Raw genomic sequence first — 21,886 nt, 5'->3', positions numbered from 1 at the left:
TGCTGGTAGGGAAACGGGAAGTCTAGCTACTTATTTTGGTGTCTGAATGGTAGCTGAGGCTGAGTGTTTTGGAAAATCTGTCTCTGGTTGGGGATGCACAGCTCTTTAAAAAAAAAACTAACCTCTAGTGGAGTCTTTGATTTTCAAATAGAGTTTCTTCCTTTGGAATCCTGGCTAACACAAAGAATGTTATGTTTGAAGGCTGAGAAAACCAGTGATTTCCTCTCATTAACATTTCTCTTTGGACTAGCAAAATCTGATATTATGAATGAATATGAATCATAATTTGCAGAAGCACCTACTGACTAAATCAAGAACCTAAATCACATAGGTACTTTTGAAAATTCTGTTCCTTGAGGTACATTAGCAGAGTTGTATCACACAGTTTTGTTTCTGCCAGTGTCATCAGAACCATTTTTTTCACGATGGCTAACTTTTACAATGTATTGTCAGAAACACTCTACAATACAGTGCCATGTCATATGCTTTATCATTTTTACAGTAGCTCAGATGATAAATAAATATGAGATTGTAAAGATTGAGCAATTAAGTGGAGTATCTGTAATTTTTTTAATTTTCAAAGTATTATTGAGAACTTTGCATGATGTTTTGTAGAGCTTTAGACAATGCCACAGTCACACTGTAACAAAGGAGTTTACAGTCTCAGACTAACATAGAATATGAAGAAAAACTAAGCAGATATGGAAAGAAAAGTTGAGTAATAATACAAATAAAAACTGTGCTTATTTATATGATTAGCTCCTTTGTATAGCATCAGGTTGTATTCTTTGACTTAGAGGGGCCACAGTAAGATGCCTAAGATCGGTCTTATCAGAAGATAGTTAAAATGCACTCATTCCTTTACTATTATTTCAGGGCAAATCCTCGCAATTTTAATTTTGACAATGTGGGAAATGCTATGTTGGCACTATTTGAAGTTCTTTCATTAAAAGGCTGGGTGGAAGTCAGAGATGTCATTATTCATCGCGTGGGGCCGGTAAGCAAGCATATCAAATCCTGTTAACGCTTCAAAAGCTGCTGAATTTGTTTTGATGAATAATCATATTTTTCATATATGCAGATCCATGGAATCTATATTCATGTCTTTGTGTTTCTGGGCTGCATGATTGGATTGACCCTCTTTGTTGGAGTTGTCATTGCTAATTTCAATGAAAATAAGGTAATAATTCAGTTATTGTAGCTCACATGGGAATAGTTTCATACTTTGTTAGCTTTAAACATCATATGACACATTGTGCAATATGAGATAATAAGATGTGCGGATGCTAATATAAGTAAGTTACAATCCAAGAAGCAAACTCATTATTGCTTTAGGGTCATATTACCTGAAGACAGAGAGAGGATCAAATTGAGATCTGAAGTGAGCAGATGCAGGTGCACTGAAGTATGAATTTAGGCCTGGTCTCAATTTGACCCATAAGCAATGAACAAAGAGAAGCATTCTTTGAGTTCCTCACTTGACAAAAATGGTGGTGATGTGGAAAGCTCCTGAGACACAGATCTAGAGTCTGTGACATGGTTGTTTTTAAATTTCACTAAGCTTTTATCTTTATTTTACCACCTTTTTTTTTCTGTAATGAATCTTTCCAACAATCCATTAATTTTTATTAATCTTTTTATTGTGTAATCCTTTTAATTTAATATTTCCTGTGCTGTATGATTTTTGGCCTAACAGCGAGAATTAATATGTCTTATAATAATCAGTCTCTTTAACTGCATCACATTTTAGGGTGTATCTTCCCAGGGCATATCTTGAGGACTCAATTCCATAAAGAGATTATGTCCACCTCAGAGGGAGCTTTTCTGATCTTATTAGTAGGATGGCCACCTATTTATTTGACTCACTGTTCCAGAGTCTAGACATTCCAAGACACTCCATGAGGATGGTACCACTGCATACACAGCTTTGTGTGGTTAAGTGCTTAGTGGGAAAAGTTTCTGTGTGTCTGAGAGAGAAATCTGTGACATTTGCCTTTCAAAGTTCTCTGTTGCTTTTCCAGCTCCAAACCCTTGGTATGAGATTTTACAGCTCTCTGATGTTGTAAGGACCGTTATGTCTTAAGATAATTTTAAATAGTGTAGTTTGTACTATGCTATCAAAATTCTGATGTGTGTGCTCTTTATTACTACCTACCCTTAAGTCATATATGCACTTCTTATGCTTCCTTTATGGAAAATGTAGCATAGCATATGTTTATTTTATTTAAATTATACTACAAGCATAGGAAGTGTGTCTATAATGATTTTGTGGAAGGCTGGTTCCCTGACAAGCTAGAGCAGTGCTGACAAACTAATACCTTCCTGCAGGGTTTTCTACAGCAGAGTCCAGACAGAATCGACCACTGGTTAAAACGGTGCTCCCCGGCAAATGGTGTTCAGTCAAATGGAAGACCTCCTGTAGGGTTTCCCTACCCCCACTAGGCCGCTGATACAAAGAGCAACAACTGAGCTTGCTGAGTTGAGTCCCAGAAACTCACAGCTAGTGCATTTGGAAATCTTCTTGAGTACAGGGCTGATGCTCTGACCCCTTTATCCAAATACTGTGTTATTCAAGGAGAGTTTGACTATGGAACTTTATTTTAAGCACCAAGGCAAGCTATTGTTTTCATGTGCACAACATATAAATGTTTAAGATTTTATATGACAAAAGCTTCTTGTTTTTCTTTGTTAAGGGTACAGCTTTACTGACTGTAGATCAGAGACGGTGGGAAGATCTAAAGAGCAGACTGAAGATAGCTCAACCTCTTCATCTCCCACCTCGTCCGGGTATCAAAGATATTCTGACATTATTCATGTTGAGCCCTAGTGTTCATAATTCCCCAGGAGTCTAAGATTCAAATTAAAATTGTAATCGTTAGGCCACTAGGTGGTTGTGCATAAGTTAATGTGGAAACAGGCTCCAACTACAGATCTCTGCATAAGGCTATTAAAATCAACCCGGAAAAGGTTGCGCTTCCATGGTTTTAGGATAAGCCTTAATGGAAAAATGAATTTTAAATGAAATATATTTGCACTTGCCTGTTAATGACATGAATCGAATGTATTATCTTGGCAGCAATTGAATGATGCACTTGCTTTACCCCTACCAAAGCCTTCATGCAACATTGGTGTTCAGTATTTGAAATTACATGTTCAGAAGCACACTTTGATATGTGAAACTGTAGCAGAAAATTAGAAATGTATTTCAAAACTAGGCAAGGATTAGGTTACCATTAACAAACAAGAAAAAGATGTCAAGAAACCGGGAGAAAAAAAATACCCTGTGTGCATTTTAATTCTTCTTGTTTAACTCCTTCCGTTTCAGATAATGATGGCTTTAGAGGGAAAATGTATGATATAACGCAGCATCCGTTTTTTAAGAGGACCATTGCTGTGCTTGTTCTGGCCCAGTCTGTCTTGCTTTCAGTGAAGGTATTTTTGTTTCTTATTGAGTCTTGTAAAAGTGGTAGAACGAATACTGAACTGTACATAAGGCCATCGCTAGCAATGAACTGCTAGAAACATAATATTTCTTAACACAGCGGGCCAACTCCTCAGCTGGTGTAAATCAGTGCAGCTCCATTAAAGTCTCTGGAGCTGCACCAGTTTATACCAGTTAACAATCTGGCCCGCTATTTTTAATTTCTCATTTAAGGCTAAATCCATATAAAAGGAAAGATGCTCCCACCTGCCATTCCTGCCTGAATGTGTTGTTCGCTGTAAAAACAGAATCTATGGCAACAATAGACACTGAAATAAAAATTAAAAAGTGGTAAATAGATTTTTGTATCTGTTTTATGATCTACTATCTTTGTTCCATTTCAGTGGGATGTCGAAGATCCAGTGACTGTTCCTTTAGCAACAATGTCTGTCGTTTTCACCTTCATTTTTGTCCTAGAGGTACAGTAATATATTTAATTGTTTCTCCAGATTCAGACTAGGTTTTGTATGTTTTATTTTGGTTCTAGGGTGACTGTCCAAATTTTAATTTCAAGCTACATATCCATGGGACTACTCATATGACTAGTGCTTGAGTATGTATTGCAGAAATGGGTGTTTTACTTGTTATGGGGCTAGAGGCCCAAAATGCTGTCTTGTGTATCCTTTTCAGTACATGTATCTGCAACCCAGATAATTTCATCCTGGATATGTATAGCAGTGGCAATGGTATTTCAGTAAAGTTCTAAAGCAGAGCAGCAAATGGTATTCTGTGCAGTGAACCAGCACAAGGCCTCGCTACCTGGGAAGTCCTGCTTAAAACGTATACCTTGTGCCTGATCCTTCCTTTCATTCTCAGTCTGTTTAAATATGACACCAGGAGAAAACAGAAGGCAAAAAGACTGTTAGCCATAGAAAGCACATATATTTATAAGCATCTCTGTGTGTGTATCCATCTCCTTTCCTTCAGTCATTTAAAAAGCAAAAGCAACAGAATTACAGGCAGTATGTAGATACGAGCATAGAAAAGTAAAGGTTATGTAACAGGGATATAATGGGGGAAGACTATGACAAACATAACTATTGGTGTATAATTTCCTTTATCATATGACTCTCTTCTCCCATCTTAAAAAGCAATATTTAGTAGAAGCAGTGAAAAGAAGGAGGTTGGTTTTCCTTAATTAGCAGCCTGGAAAACACCGCAACCAAAATCAGCTCTGTGAGCATATTTAACCTGTGGAACTCATTTCCACAAGATATGAATGAGTCTGAGAACTTAGTAGGATTCAGAAAAAGATTAGATATTTGTATAGGTAATAACATAGTTACACTGGATAAGATGAAAAATGAGAAGGAATATAAATCCTCATCTTTCAGATTGTAAACCAATCACAAATGTATGGGAGTTAAGAATAAACTTCCCCTTATGTTTCGCTTATTCCATAATTACACTACAAGATTTTTTGCACTTTCCTCTGAAACATCTGGTACTGGCCACTATCCCAGACAGGATAGTGGACTAGATGGATCACTGGTCTAATCCAATATGACAGTTCCTATGTTCCTATGATAGGTTTTGCCAGCAATGATGGATAAGCAATGAAGTGAATACCTTGAAGCAATCCTATATATATCATATGTTGCCTATGCCTTCTCTGCCCAAGAGGAGTCAGTGCCTCTAGAAGAGTGAGCAGATATGGAGAGGTTTGATTTGTAGGATACATGGCCAGTTTTTATTCACCAAGTAATGATTGCTTTAGAAATCCCTACTCTCTTGTTCTGCCTGTGAAAACAAACAATTTCCAAGCATTTCAAAAGGGTTTTGTTTGGACAAAAGAAATCGCAACATACAAAAATGACATTTTCTCCAGATTTATGGGGGAAAGAAATCAAAGTAGATTGATTTGTAACAATATTTTATCCCTAATCTAGAAACAACTCTGTCTGGAAACATCTGCCGATAAAGCAGTCTAGTAATCAGAGAACTCAGCTCCTCTGTGTGCCTAAGAAAGGAGATGGCAACGAAAAAGACCCACTTTGCTAGTCATCAAATAAAGAGGCTCAAAGTAAAGCCTAAGCAACCTTTACATTTTAGTCGATTTATAGAATTGCACATGATATCTTTTCTGTAGTGGTTTTTTTTTTTTACCATTCTATAGAATCCTCCACAACGTTATGAGTCTCTCATTATTATGTTACAGTTACCACACCACAATCTGATACTCTATTTATTTCCTGTGGTAAATATGGGGAAATATGTTGGTATCTGAGATACCTCTGTGAGGTAACTGTTGGTTGAGAAGTATTGACTTTTTAATAGCAATCATTCTACCTGGAGACCATCCTGAGTAGGAAACTGTATAGAGGGCAAAGGTAAAGTTGGATTCAAGGTAAAATTTCAGTAGAACATGGGATTCAAAGAAGGTTCTGCATGGATTACATGGCTAAATACTGTTATCTTTTCTAAACAGAACCTATTCTTAAACATCCTGCCTGTGGCATCACTAACTTTCTAAGAAAAATCAATGAGGAGTCTTAGAGACTAACAAATTTATTTGGGCAAAAGCTTATGTCCAAATAAATACACTTTGGGGTTCGGTCGAATTTAGCCACATTAGGTCAATTTATAAATGACTGTGTCCTCACAACCAACCCCATTCCGTCAACCTAAAGGGCTCTTAAAATCGACATCTGTGCTCCTCCCTGACGAGGGGGGGGTAGCACTAAAATGGACCTTGCTGGGTCAAATTTGGGGTATTGCGGATGCAAAACAACGGTATTGGCCTGCAGGAGCTATCCCAGAGTGCTCCGTTGTGACCGCTCTGGACAACACTTTGAACTCTGATGCGCTAGCCAGGTACCCAGGAAAAGCCCCGGGAACTTTTGAATTTCATTTTCTGTTTGGTCAGCGTGGCAAACTCAGCAGCACAGGTGACCGTGCAGTCCCCCCAGAATCGCAAACGAGCTCCAGCACAGACCGAAAGGGAGACACTGGTTCAGATTGCTGTATGGGGAGAAGCATCTGTGCAGGTAGAACTCCGAGCAAAAAAGAAGAAGTGCAAATATATTTGCCAAAATCTCACAGGGCATGATGGAGAGAGGCTACAACAGGGACACACAGCAGTGCCGTGTGAAAGTTAAGGAGCTCAAGCAAGCCTACCAAAAGACAAAGGAGGCAAATGGTTGCTCCGGGTCAGAGCCCCATACATGCCACTTCTATGATCAGCTGCATGGCATTCTAGCGGGGGACCCTACTACTATCCCACCAATGTCCGTGAACACCTGCAAGAGGGGAGTCTCATGCAACAGGGAGGAGGATTTTGTGGATGAGGAGGAGAATGCGCAGCAGGCAAGTGGTAAATCCGTTCTCCCTGGCTGCCAGGACCTTTTCATTACCCTGGAGCCAATACCCTCCCAAGCAGGATCCCCAACCCTGAAGCTGGAGAAGGCACCTCTGGTGACTGCACATTTGTGACTACAGTACAGGGTTTAAAAGCAATAGTGTTTAATGTTCGATTTGCCCTGAAGAATTAGGATGCATTCAAGGCCAGTACAGCTACTGAAAAAGTCTGTTCACGTGTCTGGGGATAGAGCCGGAATCCTCCATGAAGCTCTCCTGGAGGTACTCTGAAAGCCCTTGCAGAGGGTTTCTGGGGAGGGCTGCCTTATTTCGTCCTCCACGGTAGGACACTTTACCATGCCAAGCCAGTAGCAAGTAGTCTAGAATCATTGCAGCACAAAGCATGGCAGCGAATGGTCCTGGGTTTCGGTTGCATTCAAGCAACATTCGGTATATATCTTTCTGTGTTAGCCTCAGTAGAGTGATATCATTCATCGTCACCTGGTTGAAATAGGGGAATTTTTGTAAGAGAACAGTAAAAGGACCCCATTCATGCTGGGCTGTTTGCGTTTGGCTAAAAGGGATCATCCCAGAGAATAGGCACGCAGAAGGGTGGGGGGAGGTGTGTGCTGCACATCCACCCAAAACCGCATCCCGTCCTTTTAAATGTGAAACCCAACCCTCTGGGAAAGGAGGGCTCTGCAGCTTGAAAACATTCCCACATGTTAGGAAGGCATAAGAAGCCAACTCCGCATACCAAAAGGCTTACTATGGCTGCCTGGAAAGCGAATTCTGTTGCCCAGCCATGTGTGTGTGATGTGTCACCATACCGGCAGGCACTCAATATAAAATACAAAATGCGACCTTGTACCTAAAGCACATGTGCTGTCTGCCATGAATTGCTTGATTCACTGTGCGTCTTCCTTTTGTTCTCAGAAATCTTAAATTTTACTCTCCCCCTGTCATCTCTGTCCCTGAGGTTATCGCAGACTAAAAGGTGAAAAAACCACACTCACGATGACAAGTTTGATGAGCTCATGCAGTCCTCCCGCACTGATAGGGCACAGCTTAATGCATGGAGGCATTGAGTGGCAGAGGCCAAAAAAGAATTAAGTGAGCATGAAGAGCGGAGGCAGGATGCAATGCTGAGGCTAATGGGGGAGCAAACGGACATGATGAAGCATCTGTTGGAGCTGCAGGAAAGCCAACGAGCACAGACCCCCACTGCATCCACTGTATGCCCTCCTCCCCAAGTTCCATATCCGTCTCACCCAGACGCCCAAGAACGCGAGGGGGAGGGTCCGAGCACCCAGCCACTCCATTCCAGAGGATGGCCCAAGCAACAGAAGTCTGTCATTCAAAAAGTTTGATTGTTTATTGTAGTCACACTAACAATGTGGCCTTGTCCTTCCCTCCCCCCCACCCAACCCGGGCTACATTGTCTGTTATCTCTTTTTTTAAAAAAAAAAAATTAATAAAGAATGCATCGTTTCAAAACAATAGTTACTTTATTTCAAAGGGGGGAGGGTGATTGGCTTACAGGGAGTTAAAATCAACAAAGGGGGCAGATTTGCATCAAGGAGAAACACACACAACTGTTACACTGTAGCCTGGCCACTTATTAAACTAGTTTTCAAAGCCTCTCTGATGTGCAGCGCACCTAGCTGTGCTCTTCTAATCGCCCTAGTGTCTGGCTGCTCAAAATCGGATACCAGGCGATTTGCCTCAACTTCCCACCCTGCCATAAACAGATACTCTCACAGATATTATGGAGCACGGAGCACACAGCAAGCAGCAATAACATTGGGAATGTTGGTTGCGCTGAGGTCTGACCTAGTCAGCAAACCGTGCCAGCGAGCTTTTAAACGTCCAAAGGCACGTTCTGAATTTGTTAGTCTCCAAGGTGCCACAAGTACTCCTTTTCTTTCTACCACCATTCTGCACTTACTCAGCCTATATTTGAACTTCTCCTTACTACTGTCCAGGCTGCCTGTGTAAGGCTTCATGAGCCATGGGAGCAAGGGGTAGGCTGGGTCCCCAAGGATAACTATTGGCATTTCAACATCCCCAACAGTAATTTTCTGGTCTGGGAAGTAAGTCCCTTCTTGCAGCTGCTCTAACAGCCTAAATAAGCGAGCGTCATGCACCTTTCCCAGCCATCCCATGTTGTTTGTTGGTGAAACATCCCTTGTGATCCACCAGTGCTTGCAGCACCATTGAGAAGTACGCCTTGCGGTTTATGTACTGGTTGGCAAGGTGGTCTGGTGCCAAGATGGGGATATGCATTCCGTCTATCGCCCCATCACAGTTAGGGAACCCTATTACAGCAAAGCCATCCACTATGACCTGCACATTTCCCAGAGTCACTATCCTTGATATCAGCAGCTCAGTGATAGCGTTGGCTACTTGCATCACAGCAGCCCCCACAGTAGATTTGCCCACTCCAAATTGATTCCTGACTGACCTGTAGCAGTCAGGTTTTGCAAGCTTCCACAGAGCTATCGCCACTCTCTTCTCAACTGTCAGGGCAGCTCTCATCTTGGTATTCCTGCGCTTCAGGGTGGGGGAAAGCAATTCATAGAGTTCCAGGAAAGTGGCCTTATGCCTGCAAAAGTTTTGCAGCCACTGGGAATCATCTCATACTTGCAACACTATGTGGTCCCACCAGTCTGTGCTTGTTTGCCTGGCCCAGAATTGGCGTTCCACTGTATCAACCAGCCCCACTGCCACCATGATGTCCCAATTGCCACAGCCCGTGCTTTCAGGAACGTCTGTGTCCATATCCTCATCACAATCCTTCTTGTGCTGGCATCTCTTAGCCTGGTTCTGCGTATAGTCCAGGATAATGCGCAAGGTGTTTACAATGCTCACAACAGCAGTGGTGACGGTACGCTGAGTGGGCTCCATGCTTGCCGTGATATTGCGTCTGCACGGGTAACCCAGGAAAAAAGGCGTGAAATGATTGTCTGCCGTTGCTTTCACGGAGGGAGGGGCAACTGACGATATGTATCCAAAACCACCCACGACAGTGTTTTTGCCCCATCAGGCATTGGGTGCTTAACCCAGAATTCCAAATGGCAGTGGAGACTGCGGGAACTGTGGGATAGCTATCCACAGTGCACCACTCTGTAAGTCAACGCTAGCCACGGTAATGAGGACGCACTCCGCCGACTTAATGTGCTTAGTGGGGACATACGCAATCAACTGTATAAAATCGATTTCTAAAAATTGACTTCTGTAAAATCGACTTAATTTCGTATTGTAGACATACCCTCAGTCTCTAAGGTGCCACAAGAACTCCTCGTTGTTTTTGCTGATACAGAGTAACACGGCTACTCCTCTGAAACCTGTTTCTAAGAAAAGTCAATGCTTTCATTAGGAGCATTGTGAAACGCACTGCAATCTACTGGCCCACACTATTTTCTCTTCCAGTCTTATGCTTCCTGTGCTCACGTATGCTGTTGAGCATGGATGGAGTTCACGAGAAGTAAAACAAAAAACTTTTGCAACAGGAAAAAGAAGGTTTCAGAGTAGCAGCCGTGTTAGTCTGTATTCGCAAAAAGAAAAGGAGTACCCGTGGCACCTTAGAGACTAACAAATTTATTAGAGCATAAGCTTAAATGCATCCGATGAAGTGAGCTGTAGCTCACGAAAGCTTATGCTCTAATAAATTTGTTAGTCTCTAAGGTGCCACGGGTACTCCTTTTCTTTTTAGGAAAAAGAAGGTTGTTTTTAAATTAATTTGCAGTACATGAGACTTATAAGACAGTTATAACCTTGGATTTAAGTGTATTTGTGTGAAACTGGCATTAATATATACTTCGGTCACTTCATACACCCATACACACACATGTAATTTTTTAGTTATGCATCATCAACTTAATCATTTTCTTCCTTCATACTAACCCTTTGTTTAACTATTAAAACTCCTACTCATTTAAAATCAATCTACAAGTAGAACATTACCAAAACATTTTAGGGACCAAATGTTATTATAGTGAAAAATATCCTTTTGCTAAGAATTTGTACTAGCAAGACTATCTTTATTGTTTTCTAGGTCACTATGAAGATTATTGCCATGTCACCTGCTGGCTTCTGGCAAAGCAGAAGAAATCGATATGACCTTTTGGTGACCTCCCTTGGTGTTATATGGGTGATACTTCACTTTGCTTTACTTGTAAGATCAATAATTGCAACTCCAATGATCATTTATTGGTTTTATTTGTTAATCACCAACAGTTTTACTGCTATCCCTGACTCAGATAAGGACAATTGCCAACCCCAGGGTGTTTACAAACTAAAAATAAGACCTAAATAAAACAAGATACCCTGGGAACCAAGAAGAAGGTAACAATTTGTGGGGTTGGTGAACTAGATTTTTCTTCCATCCTATAGTGCTGAGGTGGAGAAGATATTGGACTGATATAGGTTAGTGTCTGCAGGCCTTGTGGAGGAAGGGACTTTTTGGAGGGATTAGAACGGGGGTCTCAAAGTCAAATGACCACGAGGGCCACATGAGGACTAGTACATTAGCCCGAGGGCCACACCATTGACCACCACACCCTCTGCTGCCCTGGCCCCCGCCCCCACTCCACCCCTTCCATGAGGCCCCGCCCCGCCCCACCTCTTCCCACCCCTTCCCTGCCCCCATTCCAACCACTTCCCTGAAATCCCCACCCTAACTCTGCCCCCTCCCTGCACCCGGGGGTGCAGGAGGGGTGCAGCAGGGGGCTCAGGGCAGGGGGTTGAGGTGCAGGAGGAGCGCAGGTGTGGCAGAGGGCTCAGGGCAGGGGGTTGGGGTGCAGGAGGGGTGCGGCAGGGGACTTAGGGCAGGGGGTCGGGGTGCAGGAGCGGTGTGGGTGCAGCAGGGGGCTCAGGGCAGGGGGTTCAGCTGTAGGAGGTGTTCAGGGGGCAGGTCCAGCCCGGTGCACACTGGGGGGCAGGGCAGGCTCCCCACCTGCCTATCCTGCCCCTGCACCACTCCGGAAAGCGGGAGGTGGGGGGCACAGGGGTCTGTGTGTTGCCCTGGGCGCTCCTCCAGGTACCTTCTCCAAAGCTCCCATTGGCCAGGAACGGGGAACCGCAGCCATTGAGAGCTTCGGGAGAGGTACCTGGAGGCGCGGCCAGGGCAACACAAGACCCCTGTGACCCCCTCCCCCAGGTCCCAGCCGCTTCCCGGAGCGGCACTGGGGCAGGGCAGGCAGGGAGGGAGCCTGTCCTGCCCCCAGTGCATGTCGGGCCGGAGCCACTTTAGGTAAATGCTTGGGGAATGGGGCAGGGGGGAGGGCGTGCAGGGAGCTGGCAGGCTGCATGTTTTAGGCCCTCGATTAGAATGAGGAGAGGGAAGAAATGTGGTGTCCTGGAATTGGGAGATCTTGCCAGGAGCAGTTTCATTTGGGGGGTGGGAGGGTGAAAAAGAAAGAGAGACTGGAGGGAATAATCCAGGTAGGAGTTATTGTACAGAAAAATAAGGCAAGGCAGAGGTTTTAAACCAATAAACAGCGCAAAGCATGTCAGTGAGTCTGGTCCATGAGTTTTTGTTACAGAACAATGTTTAGTCCTGGAAGGTAGAAGATTTACCTGTCCAAGGAAGAAGTCAGCTGCGCACTCCCTCTCAAGTTTTTTTAAAAAAAGAGGGGGGGGATGCACACCCTCATTTATGGGAACATGAGTTCTCCCACCTTATCACTGGAGAGGAGAGGTGGCTTTTGTCAACAATCCCCAGTTGTGGCTGGCTCTCACTTCCCTACATTGTTGAGGGCCTGCCCTCTGTTCTTTCTCAAGCACTCTTTGTGGAGGCAAACCTGCTTTGTGTGCTGTCCCTTTGTCCCTGGCATCCTCAATTTGCCCCCTGCTGCTTAGTAGCTTGTCAGGCCTGTGGAGTTTCTGCAAGCCAGCAGCTGCCTAGACTCCTAGAACTGGAAGGCTGTTGGACATAAATTCAGCCCAGCTAAGAGAACTGTGAGGGTTTTGTTGGTTTATTGTGTTGGGAGGTTTGGTTAGTACTTTTGAAATAGCACAGCTTTTTCTGTTAGTTTATTATTGTTCAGCATTTGTTGTTGAAATATTGGCGATACCAATTTCTGTTTCATTACTTTTTAAAAAATGCTGATTGCACTGTATATTTCAAAGAGAGATTCATGGAGAAAAACTGATCATTTGAGAGTTCACTGCGGGACACTGTATATGAAGTCTCTTTTGTTTAAATTTCAGAATGCATACACATATATGATGGGTGCATGTGTAATTGTCTTCAGGTTCTTCTCCATCTGTGGGAAACATGTAAGTACAAATGAGGAATTACAGTCAATACAATGCTTATGCATAGATTACAAGAATTATCACTTTGCTTTTCTACAGTACACTCTATTGGTCTCCATTTTATGTACTGCTGCTGTAAGTCTCCATTTTATATGCTTCACTTACAATATCAGGGTTTTAGGTATATTACATTGTGATGTTCCCCTCTGGTGTTATCCAGACTGATGATCAGCTAGGTCACTCCAATCCTTGACTCTGGGAGCCAGCCATACCCTGCTCTACTGTGAGAACCCCCACTCCTGGGCTGTTCATGCTCTGCTCCTTGGATTGTGCAACCGAATGACCCTAGCCCATATCTCCAGTCCCAGAAACAACCCTAGGAACCTCCATCTTGCAGTGTCCAGTTATGCCTGCTGGACGCTGCAAGCTTATGTGAGTTCGTCAATTTAACAAAGAAATGCATATGTACCAGACTTGTTATCCCAAGGGGAGTCTCTGACACGCTTCAAACCAAACACACTGCTTCAGGTAAAATAAACAAACAGATTTTAAGTGATTATATGTCAGAACATAACAAGTCAGATTTGGTCAAATGAAATGAAAGCAAAACACATTCTGAGTTGATCTTAACACTTTCAGTGCCCTTACAAACTTAGATGCTTCTCACCACAGGCTGGCTGGTTGCTCTTCATCCAGGCTCTCCCCTTGGATCAGCACTTCATTCACTTGGTGGTGGTGGTGTCTGTAGATGTAGGTGGAAAAAAGAGGAAGAGCATGGCAAATCTCTCTCCCTTCTATATGTTCTTTCTTCCCTCTTGGCTTTGCCTACCCCACTTCAGAGTCAGATGAGCATTACCTCATCTCAGTTCCAAAGTGACCAAAGGAAGGGGGGTGACTCCCTCAAGAGTCCAACAGATTCTTTTGTTGCTGTTTAGGCCAGCATCCTTTGTTCCTGTGAGGCTAGGCTGGGTTTGTCCCATACATGCCCTGATGAGGTGTGAACTGCCTCTCTGTTCTTGGAGAGTTTTTGCCTGGGCTTGCTTTAAGCCATGAGGATACATTTTCAGTCTCATAACTATATACATGAAATTATAACCTATAACATTACTGTAACAATTACTATAACATCACTATAACAACCATGCTCAGTGCCTCATGACCCTTCCGAAGACACCCAACATGACAAACTTTGCATTGGATACCACACATTTTATAAAGATGAAATACATATCAGAAATAAATTATTGGAAATGATGTACATTTTTTGGCATCAAAAAGGTAACCAAGACACAACATCATTTAAAATTATTGCCATCTAAAGCCCTGAATATATACTGTGTCCTTTTCGGTATTTGTAACCATTGCTTTTTCAATGTGCTGTGATGTGATGTGATGTGTGTGTGTGAGTGCGTGTGTGTGTGTGTTGTTTTTATTTTATTTTATTTATTTTCTCCACAAGAAAGCAGGGTATGGGGTGATGTGCTCATCCTGTTGTACTGCTGTCTGCATGCAGAAGCTCCATCCTGCACAGTGCAGGTCCATTTCTAGTGTTATCTCGCACCTTATATTTTATCTAAATAAGGGATTCGTGCTCAGTAAAATAAAGATGTTGGGCGAAATTCTCAGATTCATTGGTATAAATTAAGAGTAGTTCCATTGGAGTTACTTTCGATTTACCTGGTATGAAAATTTACACCAGTGTAACTGACAGCTACCTATGCAGAGAACAAATGTATCTCTTTAGTAAGTGGTAATACTGTGCATTCTGTTGTGGCAAAGCTTCTCCAAACAGTATCCACACTTTATCCAAACATTTTCTATGACATAAGATATATTAGAGTAACTGCAGTCAAGGAAATTAATTCTGTATTAGGACTAAAAGGTTAAGAATAGGTAAGTCACAGAGTCTGTTCAGCAAAGAAAAAAGTCTGCCCCCATCTAACCACACAGAGCGTGGAGAGCCTTGGAAGTCAAGTGAAAAACTCTTGCTTCTCTTATACAGCCAGACCTGGTCATTTCCATCAAAGCTTTTTGAAGCATTATAGATTTATTTCAAGCCCTTAACCTTGTTATTTAGGCTTTCATGTTAAAAGCTTTATCAATCCCATTAAGCTATGCCTATGATGTAGTGTGATTGGAAAAAAGTTAACATGATTTGTCAGCTTTGTCATGATTCTGATGAAAATTGTTACACCTCCCCTGTAAATAAAGAGACGTTCCTGCAGTGTCCAAATATTTTTGAAATTAATTCAACCTAAGGTAATAATTCTGCCATGATGCTAAAATATCATATAGCTTCCATTTTCTCTACATTTTGCTGTATTGTGCCTTTTTGAATCTGTTTGGACACGACAGGCTGACTTGTGTAAGAAATTAAAATAGTTTAATCAATCTGTGCTGATTGTTATGTCATAGTCTCTCTGGTTGGCTAGAGTTTGCCCTTGTAGATAGATGGGTTTCTTTAAATCTCCAGTGAAATCCTTTACTGATTAACATAAACCAGTGGTTCTCAACCAGGGATACAAGTACCCCTGGGGGTACGCAGAGGTCTTCCAGGGGAACGTCAACTCATCCAGCTAAAATTTCGTACAGACAATGAGTTGTTTCCACTGCTCTATATACTCTACACTGAAATGCAAGTACAATATTTATTTTCCAATTGATTCATTTTATAATTATATGCTAAAACGAGAAAGTAAGCAATTTTTCAGTAATAGTGTGGCTGTGACACTTTTGTATTTTTATTTCTGATTTTGTAAGCAAGTAGTTTTTAAGTGAGATGAAACTTGGAATACTCAAGACAAATCAGACTCCTGAAAGGAGTGCAGTAGTCTGGAAAGGTTGAGATCCACTGCGATAAACCCTGGAACAAGAGACCAAGTGTTGTTCCAAACACAGACTCTGTGTCATATTTCACGGAGCTACCATTAAACTACTGGACTGGCACATCAGCCTATCTGTTTTCCCAATAAAAAGAACAATCATTACAAGATTTAAAGTTAAAATTTGTGTAAAAGTCTCCTTTATTTCTGTTATTTAATAGTATCATGAATTGTGTTTCCTCTCTGCCTTTCCAGGTGACACTGAAAATGCTGCTGCTGACTGTGGTTGTCAGCATGTATAAGAGTTTCTTCATCATTGTGGGAATGTTCTTACTGCTTCTTTGTTATGCTTTTGCTGGTGTAGTTTTATTTGGCACAGTGAAATATGGAGAGAACATTAACAGGTACAATATTTACTTTCCTTTGTGGAAGGTTTTTAACAGCCAAATAAAATATTCCCATCTTCTGAGCACAAATTTTCATTTGGTTTTATGTCAGCAACCAAGAGCCAGATCTCTAGGTCTAGCTGAGTGGCACTCAGCTGACAGTGAATGATAGAAGGCTCTAAGCCACCTTCCCATTCCCCAAATCCTGGGACTAAACAGTGTAATACAGAGAAGGCTAATGGCTGCTCTTCTTTGTGCTAGCTGGAACAATCCCAAAAGGACTGTTCCACTCACCAAGGTTGCTGGAACACTGTGCTACAGCTACACCTGCTCACATCCTTGGTTCATCCAGAAATGGTCCCTACACCTTGAATGGAGTGAGAATGAGCCAGCTACATAAGCTTTATGTCACCTGGGAATTATCCTACATAACCCAATGACATCTCTCCATTCCTTTGCACCACAGAAGAGGCACAAATAGGATGAAGGCCTGGGGCAGGATATGGCCCCAAATGAGCTTTTATTACTTGATAAGATATTAGCCAAATTTTTCAAAACTGGGTGGCTAAAGTCCGGCTTCTAAATCCGTATTAAATTAATGGCATAAATTATTTAGTGAATACGTTTGCAAATTATTCTCTGAGTTCTACCAACAATATATGGGGCATGAAGCTCAGGTAAGAATAATAGAAAATACAAGTGATTTTTTTTTTTTACTTGTTGAATGCATAGCAAAATAATTCTCCAGAAAGTTGCATGTGTTTATATTGCCAAGATTTTATTTCTGACATCTGAGCTGCTCTTTTTCTCTTTTTGCTTAAAAAAACAGGCATGCAAACTTTTCATCAGCTGGCAAGGCTATTACCGTACTCTTCAGAATAGTTACTGGGGAAGACTGGAACAAGATTATGCATGACTGCATGGTAAATACAACATAATCACATATAAAACAGACAAGAAACTGGTTGCGCAATTTCCTCTGACTCAGTATCCTGTGCTCTGGCTTGGTACAAAGAAGCACTGTGTTGTTGATGGTGCCATCGTCCTTTAGATAAATCTGACCTTAAAATGAAGTACCCTGGGACACTTCATAAGAACATTAATCTTGATGACATGGCCCAGATTCAATTATCATCATTTTATTTTGCCTAACATAAAATCTCTTCCTCCCCCCAACCCCGTAAGCGTTTCAGTTACATTGGATAAGGTGTTCTTCACTTCCTGTCTTGAATTCATGGGAGTGATTGCTGTTTGTTAAACATGTGTCATAACATTTCATTGCCACTGGTTGCTGTTTTGCTGTAGTAATATATACCCATGCTCATATATGGGGGTAATTGCAGAAATGTGTTAAAGGGATTTATCGTGCATCTTTGATCTGCCTCACCTTCACTCTGCCCACTAATCCATCACCTCCAGGTCAAGCTCTGAGCTGCTTTCACCAGCTACCATTTAAAATAACAGCGAACTATTTCCTCCTTTCCCCCAACTGTGGTATTTCTCCACAAAACCTACATTGGTCTGAGGTGCCTTATTATTTTTATTATTTTCCCAAAATATAGTTATGTTAACTGCAGACCGATAAGCAATCCCTTGCCTATTTTGTTGATTTAATTATTTACTGTTTTGTTTTGAAGGTTCAGCCTCCTTTTTGTACTCCAGATAACAGCACATACTGGAAGACAGATTGTGGAAATTATGCTGGTGCTCTGATGTATTTCTGTTCCTTTTATGTCATCATTGCATACATAATGCTAAATTTGCTTGTAGGTGAGCAACAAGTATTGAATATGAAAAATAGTTATTTTAGAACGTGGGTGAAGTACCTTTAGATCTGCGTGCCTCATCTAGAACAGGCCTTACATTGTAGGCTATATCAACTGTAACATTTTTTTTTAAACTCTCTCAATAAAAAGAAATTGTTAAATGCCCTCAAGTTAATGTTATAATTGTCTGATGTTTTCAGATACTTGGCTGGTATGTTGCATGTTTCTAACCTTTATTTTAAATTGTTGGCTGTTAACGCTAAACACAAAAATGTCTTTTGATGAGGTCTGTAAATGAAAGTTATGTGAAAATGAAAGCGTAGATGAGAGCTGTACAAAGGAAATCATTTTTCCAGAGCTAGTCTACTCTCCAGTTTATATTTCATAGGCCTGATAATCCAACTCCCGCTGAAGTAAATGAGAATCTTCCAGTTGAATTTAGTGGGCATTAGATTAGGCCCCTATTTAAGATTTAAGGGCCAAATTTTCAAATTTGAGCACAACAAAAACACACAATATGGGGGTGCATTAGCACCAGGGTTGCCTATAGGTTGCTGCTGTTATAGCCACATGTGAAAATTCAGTTCATGCTGAAATACATTATCTCTAATAATTGTATAACTGTTGGAAAGTACTGACAAGCTAGTCTTATACTATGTTTAATTTATGTGTTTTGTAGCGATCATTGTGGAAAATTTCTCATTGTTTTACTCCACTGAAGAAGACCAACTTTTAAGCTATAATGATCTTAGACATTTTCAGATTATATGGAACATGGTTGATGACAAAAGAGAGGTAAGATACTTGACAATAAGCACTGCACTCGGTACTTTTATTATTATTTGTTTTACCATAATGCCTAGGAGCCACAGTTGTGGACCAGGACCCCATTCTGTAAGACATTGTAGAAACCCACAACAAAAAGACAGTCCCTGCCCCCAAAGAACTTATGATCTAAGTAAATCTGCTGCATTGTTTCCTCAAAAAATGTATTACTAGGAAAACATACAGTGGGCTGTGCTAACCCACTGAGTCTCAAACCCACCTAGAGTCAGGGTGAGTTTTGTGTAGAGGGTGTGATGGATTGGATCACAGAAACCCCTTTGGGACTGCCACCTGATGTGCCTAGACTATCTCTGAGCCCGTTTTCCCTGGTAGCTTGGGACATCGGTACCTTGCCTTGTTTGAGCCAGGTACGCTTGTCTGCTGCAAACACAGATCCAAGTCTGAACCACATCCCGCACGAGCTGCAGGCTTAACTGAAAACAGCTTAAGAAGTGTTCCTGTCTCCAGCACTCAGATACACAGCTCCCAATGGGGTCCAAACCTCAAATGAATCCATTTTACCCTATATAAAGCTTATACAGGGTAAACTCATAAATTCTTCACCCTCTACAACACTTAGAGAGAGATATGCACAGCTGTTTGCCTCCTCTCCCCCCCCCGGTATTAATACATACTCTGGGTTAATTAATAAGTAAAAATGATTTTATTAAATACAAAAAGTAGGATTTAAGTGGTTCCAAGTAATAACAGACAGAAAAAAGTAAATTAACAAACAAAATAAAATAAAACATGCAAGTCTAAGCCTAATACTGTAGGAAACTAAATGCAGGTAAAACTCACCCTCAGAGATGTTCCAATAAGCTTCTTTGACAGACCAGCCTCCTTCTAGTCTGGGTCCAGCAATCACTCACACCCCTGTAGTTACTGTCCTTTGTTCCCGTTTCTTTCAGGCATCCTTTGGGGTGGAGGGGCTATCTCTTGAGCCAGCTGAAGACAAAATGGAGGGGTTTCCCAGGGGCTTATATAGCCTCCCTCTTGTGAGTGGAAACCCCTCTCTCCCCCTGTGTAGAATTACAGCTACAAGTGTTACATGGAGTCACATGGGCAAGTCACATGTCCAAGCATGACTCAGTTCTTTACAGCCTGATGCCATGTTAGCCCGAATGTTTCCAGAAAAGCTCAGATGTGGATTGACGTCTGTCAAGGTCCATTGTTGGCCAAGTATTCCCAATTACTTGAATAACCCCTTCACACTATGTTGACCAAATCTGCCTTAAGTGCTTTCTACAGCAAACACTTTTTAAATACAAGCATAGAGCCAACGCTCATAACCTCAGATATAAAAATGATACATGCATACGAATAGGATGAATACATTCAGTAGAATATAACCTTTGCAAAGATATGTTACATGGCATATGTAGCATAAAACGTATATTCCAGATATGTCATATTTACATTCATAAGCATATGTCTATAAAGCCTTATAGGGTGCAACGTCACAGGAGGATTTTGTGATTTTTTTCTTTTTAACATCAGCCCAGGTTCACAAAAGAACAATGAACATGAGATGTTGCATTTCACATAGGCCTTGATCCTTGAAACACATACGTGCATGCTTAACTTTGCTCCCAGGGACTACATTCAGTAGTAAAGTTAAGCAAGTGTATAGGTCTTTACAGGCTTGGGGTCATAGTCCTTTCCCTCCAGGCAGCACAGGAGTTGTCCCCTCAACCTAGGGTCAGAGATACACAGAGTTACATTTCCTATCTTCAGAATGGCCCAGCTGAAAAGGAGAGAGGGCCTGGGTATGGGAGCAACTTAGAGGTTTGGGTACCAACAGGAACTAAACTATGAATGGTTCACTCATCCCATCACTGAATTACTTCGAACAATTTTGAATATGAACTACAATGTGCTGAGATCAGCTGATGATCTAGAGTGGTCATGGGTAACCTGCGGCCTATCTGGGTAATCTGATTGCGGGCCGTGAGACATTTTGCTGATGTTGACTATCCGCAGGCATGGCGCCCAGTAGCTCCCACTGGCCACAGTTCACCGTTCCCAGCCAACAGGAGCTGTGGGAAATGGTGGCCAGCACGTCCCTGTGGCCCACGGCTTCCTGCAGCCACAGGTTTCCCACCACTAGTCTAGTGGCAGCAGATTGCTGTGTGGGGATTGAAGTCCTTGTCCTGTGTTTGCAGGGCTGGCAGGGTTCAGAGTGCTACATCCTAGGGCTGAGAAGAGAGTGTTGTGATGTGGGACCTTGTATAACAAAGGACTTACATCCCTTCCCATAATAAAAAAGTTACAGAACATAATGTTGAAAGAGAACTATTTGATTCTGCAAATTTTGGAGAAAGTGTTTTCACTCCTAGTTCTTTATCAACAGCCAGACTCAAAATTCTTGCCACAAACACCTCAAGAAGTTTGTATGTTGATTACATCTTGGAGTAGAAGCTCTTGGAAAAGCAAGAGGACATACTACTTATACACCACTGTATGCACACACGATGGGGCAGCTGCATAACAGGCATAGTGGCACACACCTGTGAATGTTTAGAAATCTAGCTGACTTTATTCCTAATAAATGACTCTAGGCCTAAGGTTTAATTCTCAGGAAATAAAAATGTCAGGGCTCATGTTCAAAGCCACCTGTTTGGATATGCAATTCCCATTACAAATGAATGGAAACTAGGCATCCAAGTCCCCCAGAGAACTTTTAAAATCTTAGGCAAAATATATGGGCCAGATCCTCAGCTTGTATGAATCAGGATAGTCCACTGACTTCAATGGAACTATTGCTAAGTTACACCAGCTGAAGATAAGCCCCTTTATTTCTGCATTTTTCAGTTGCACTGCCCTTGGTACAATCCTGGCCCCATGTAAGTCAAAGGGTACATCTACACCAGAGGTGGGAACGAGCATCCCCCACCTGGTTAGAAAGACTCGCCCTAGTAGGGCTCAAGCTAGCAGTGTGGGCACTGCTGTTCACACTGCAGCTCAGGCTCTGAAGCCCACCCAACTTTCTGGTCCTGTGCTCAGGTAGCTAGCCCAAGTCTCTACCGGAGCCGCAACCTCCACCCT

General features: G+C 42.0%; 1 protein-coding gene across 2 annotated transcripts in view; it reads left to right on the top strand.

The window, feature by feature from the left end:
- The window catches only part of NALCN (sodium leak channel, non-selective), a 389,689-nt gene that overhangs the window by 359,352 nt on the left and 8,451 nt on the right, over positions 1-21,886 (top strand). For both annotated transcript variants that reach the window (XM_038386658.2, XM_038386660.2), the window contains exons 29-39: positions 877-997; positions 1,082-1,180; positions 2,694-2,787; positions 3,326-3,432; positions 3,826-3,900; positions 10,836-10,955; positions 12,992-13,060; positions 16,117-16,265; positions 17,077-17,170; positions 17,885-18,017; positions 18,693-18,808. In XM_038386658.2, coding sequence (XP_038242586.1) covers positions 877-997; positions 1,082-1,180; positions 2,694-2,787; positions 3,326-3,432; positions 3,826-3,900; positions 10,836-10,955; positions 12,992-13,060; positions 16,117-16,265; positions 17,077-17,170; positions 17,885-18,017; positions 18,693-18,808 — 1,177 coding nt within the window. The remainder of the gene's footprint in view (positions 1-876; positions 998-1,081; positions 1,181-2,693; positions 2,788-3,325; positions 3,433-3,825; positions 3,901-10,835; positions 10,956-12,991; positions 13,061-16,116; positions 16,266-17,076; positions 17,171-17,884; positions 18,018-18,692; positions 18,809-21,886) is intronic.

This window comes from Dermochelys coriacea, chromosome 1 (assembly GCF_009764565.3).
Source record: "Dermochelys coriacea isolate rDerCor1 chromosome 1, rDerCor1.pri.v4, whole genome shotgun sequence".
Classification (NCBI taxonomy): Eukaryota; Metazoa; Chordata; order Testudines; family Dermochelyidae; genus Dermochelys; species Dermochelys coriacea.
This window is presented reverse-complemented; position numbering and strand designations above follow the sequence as displayed.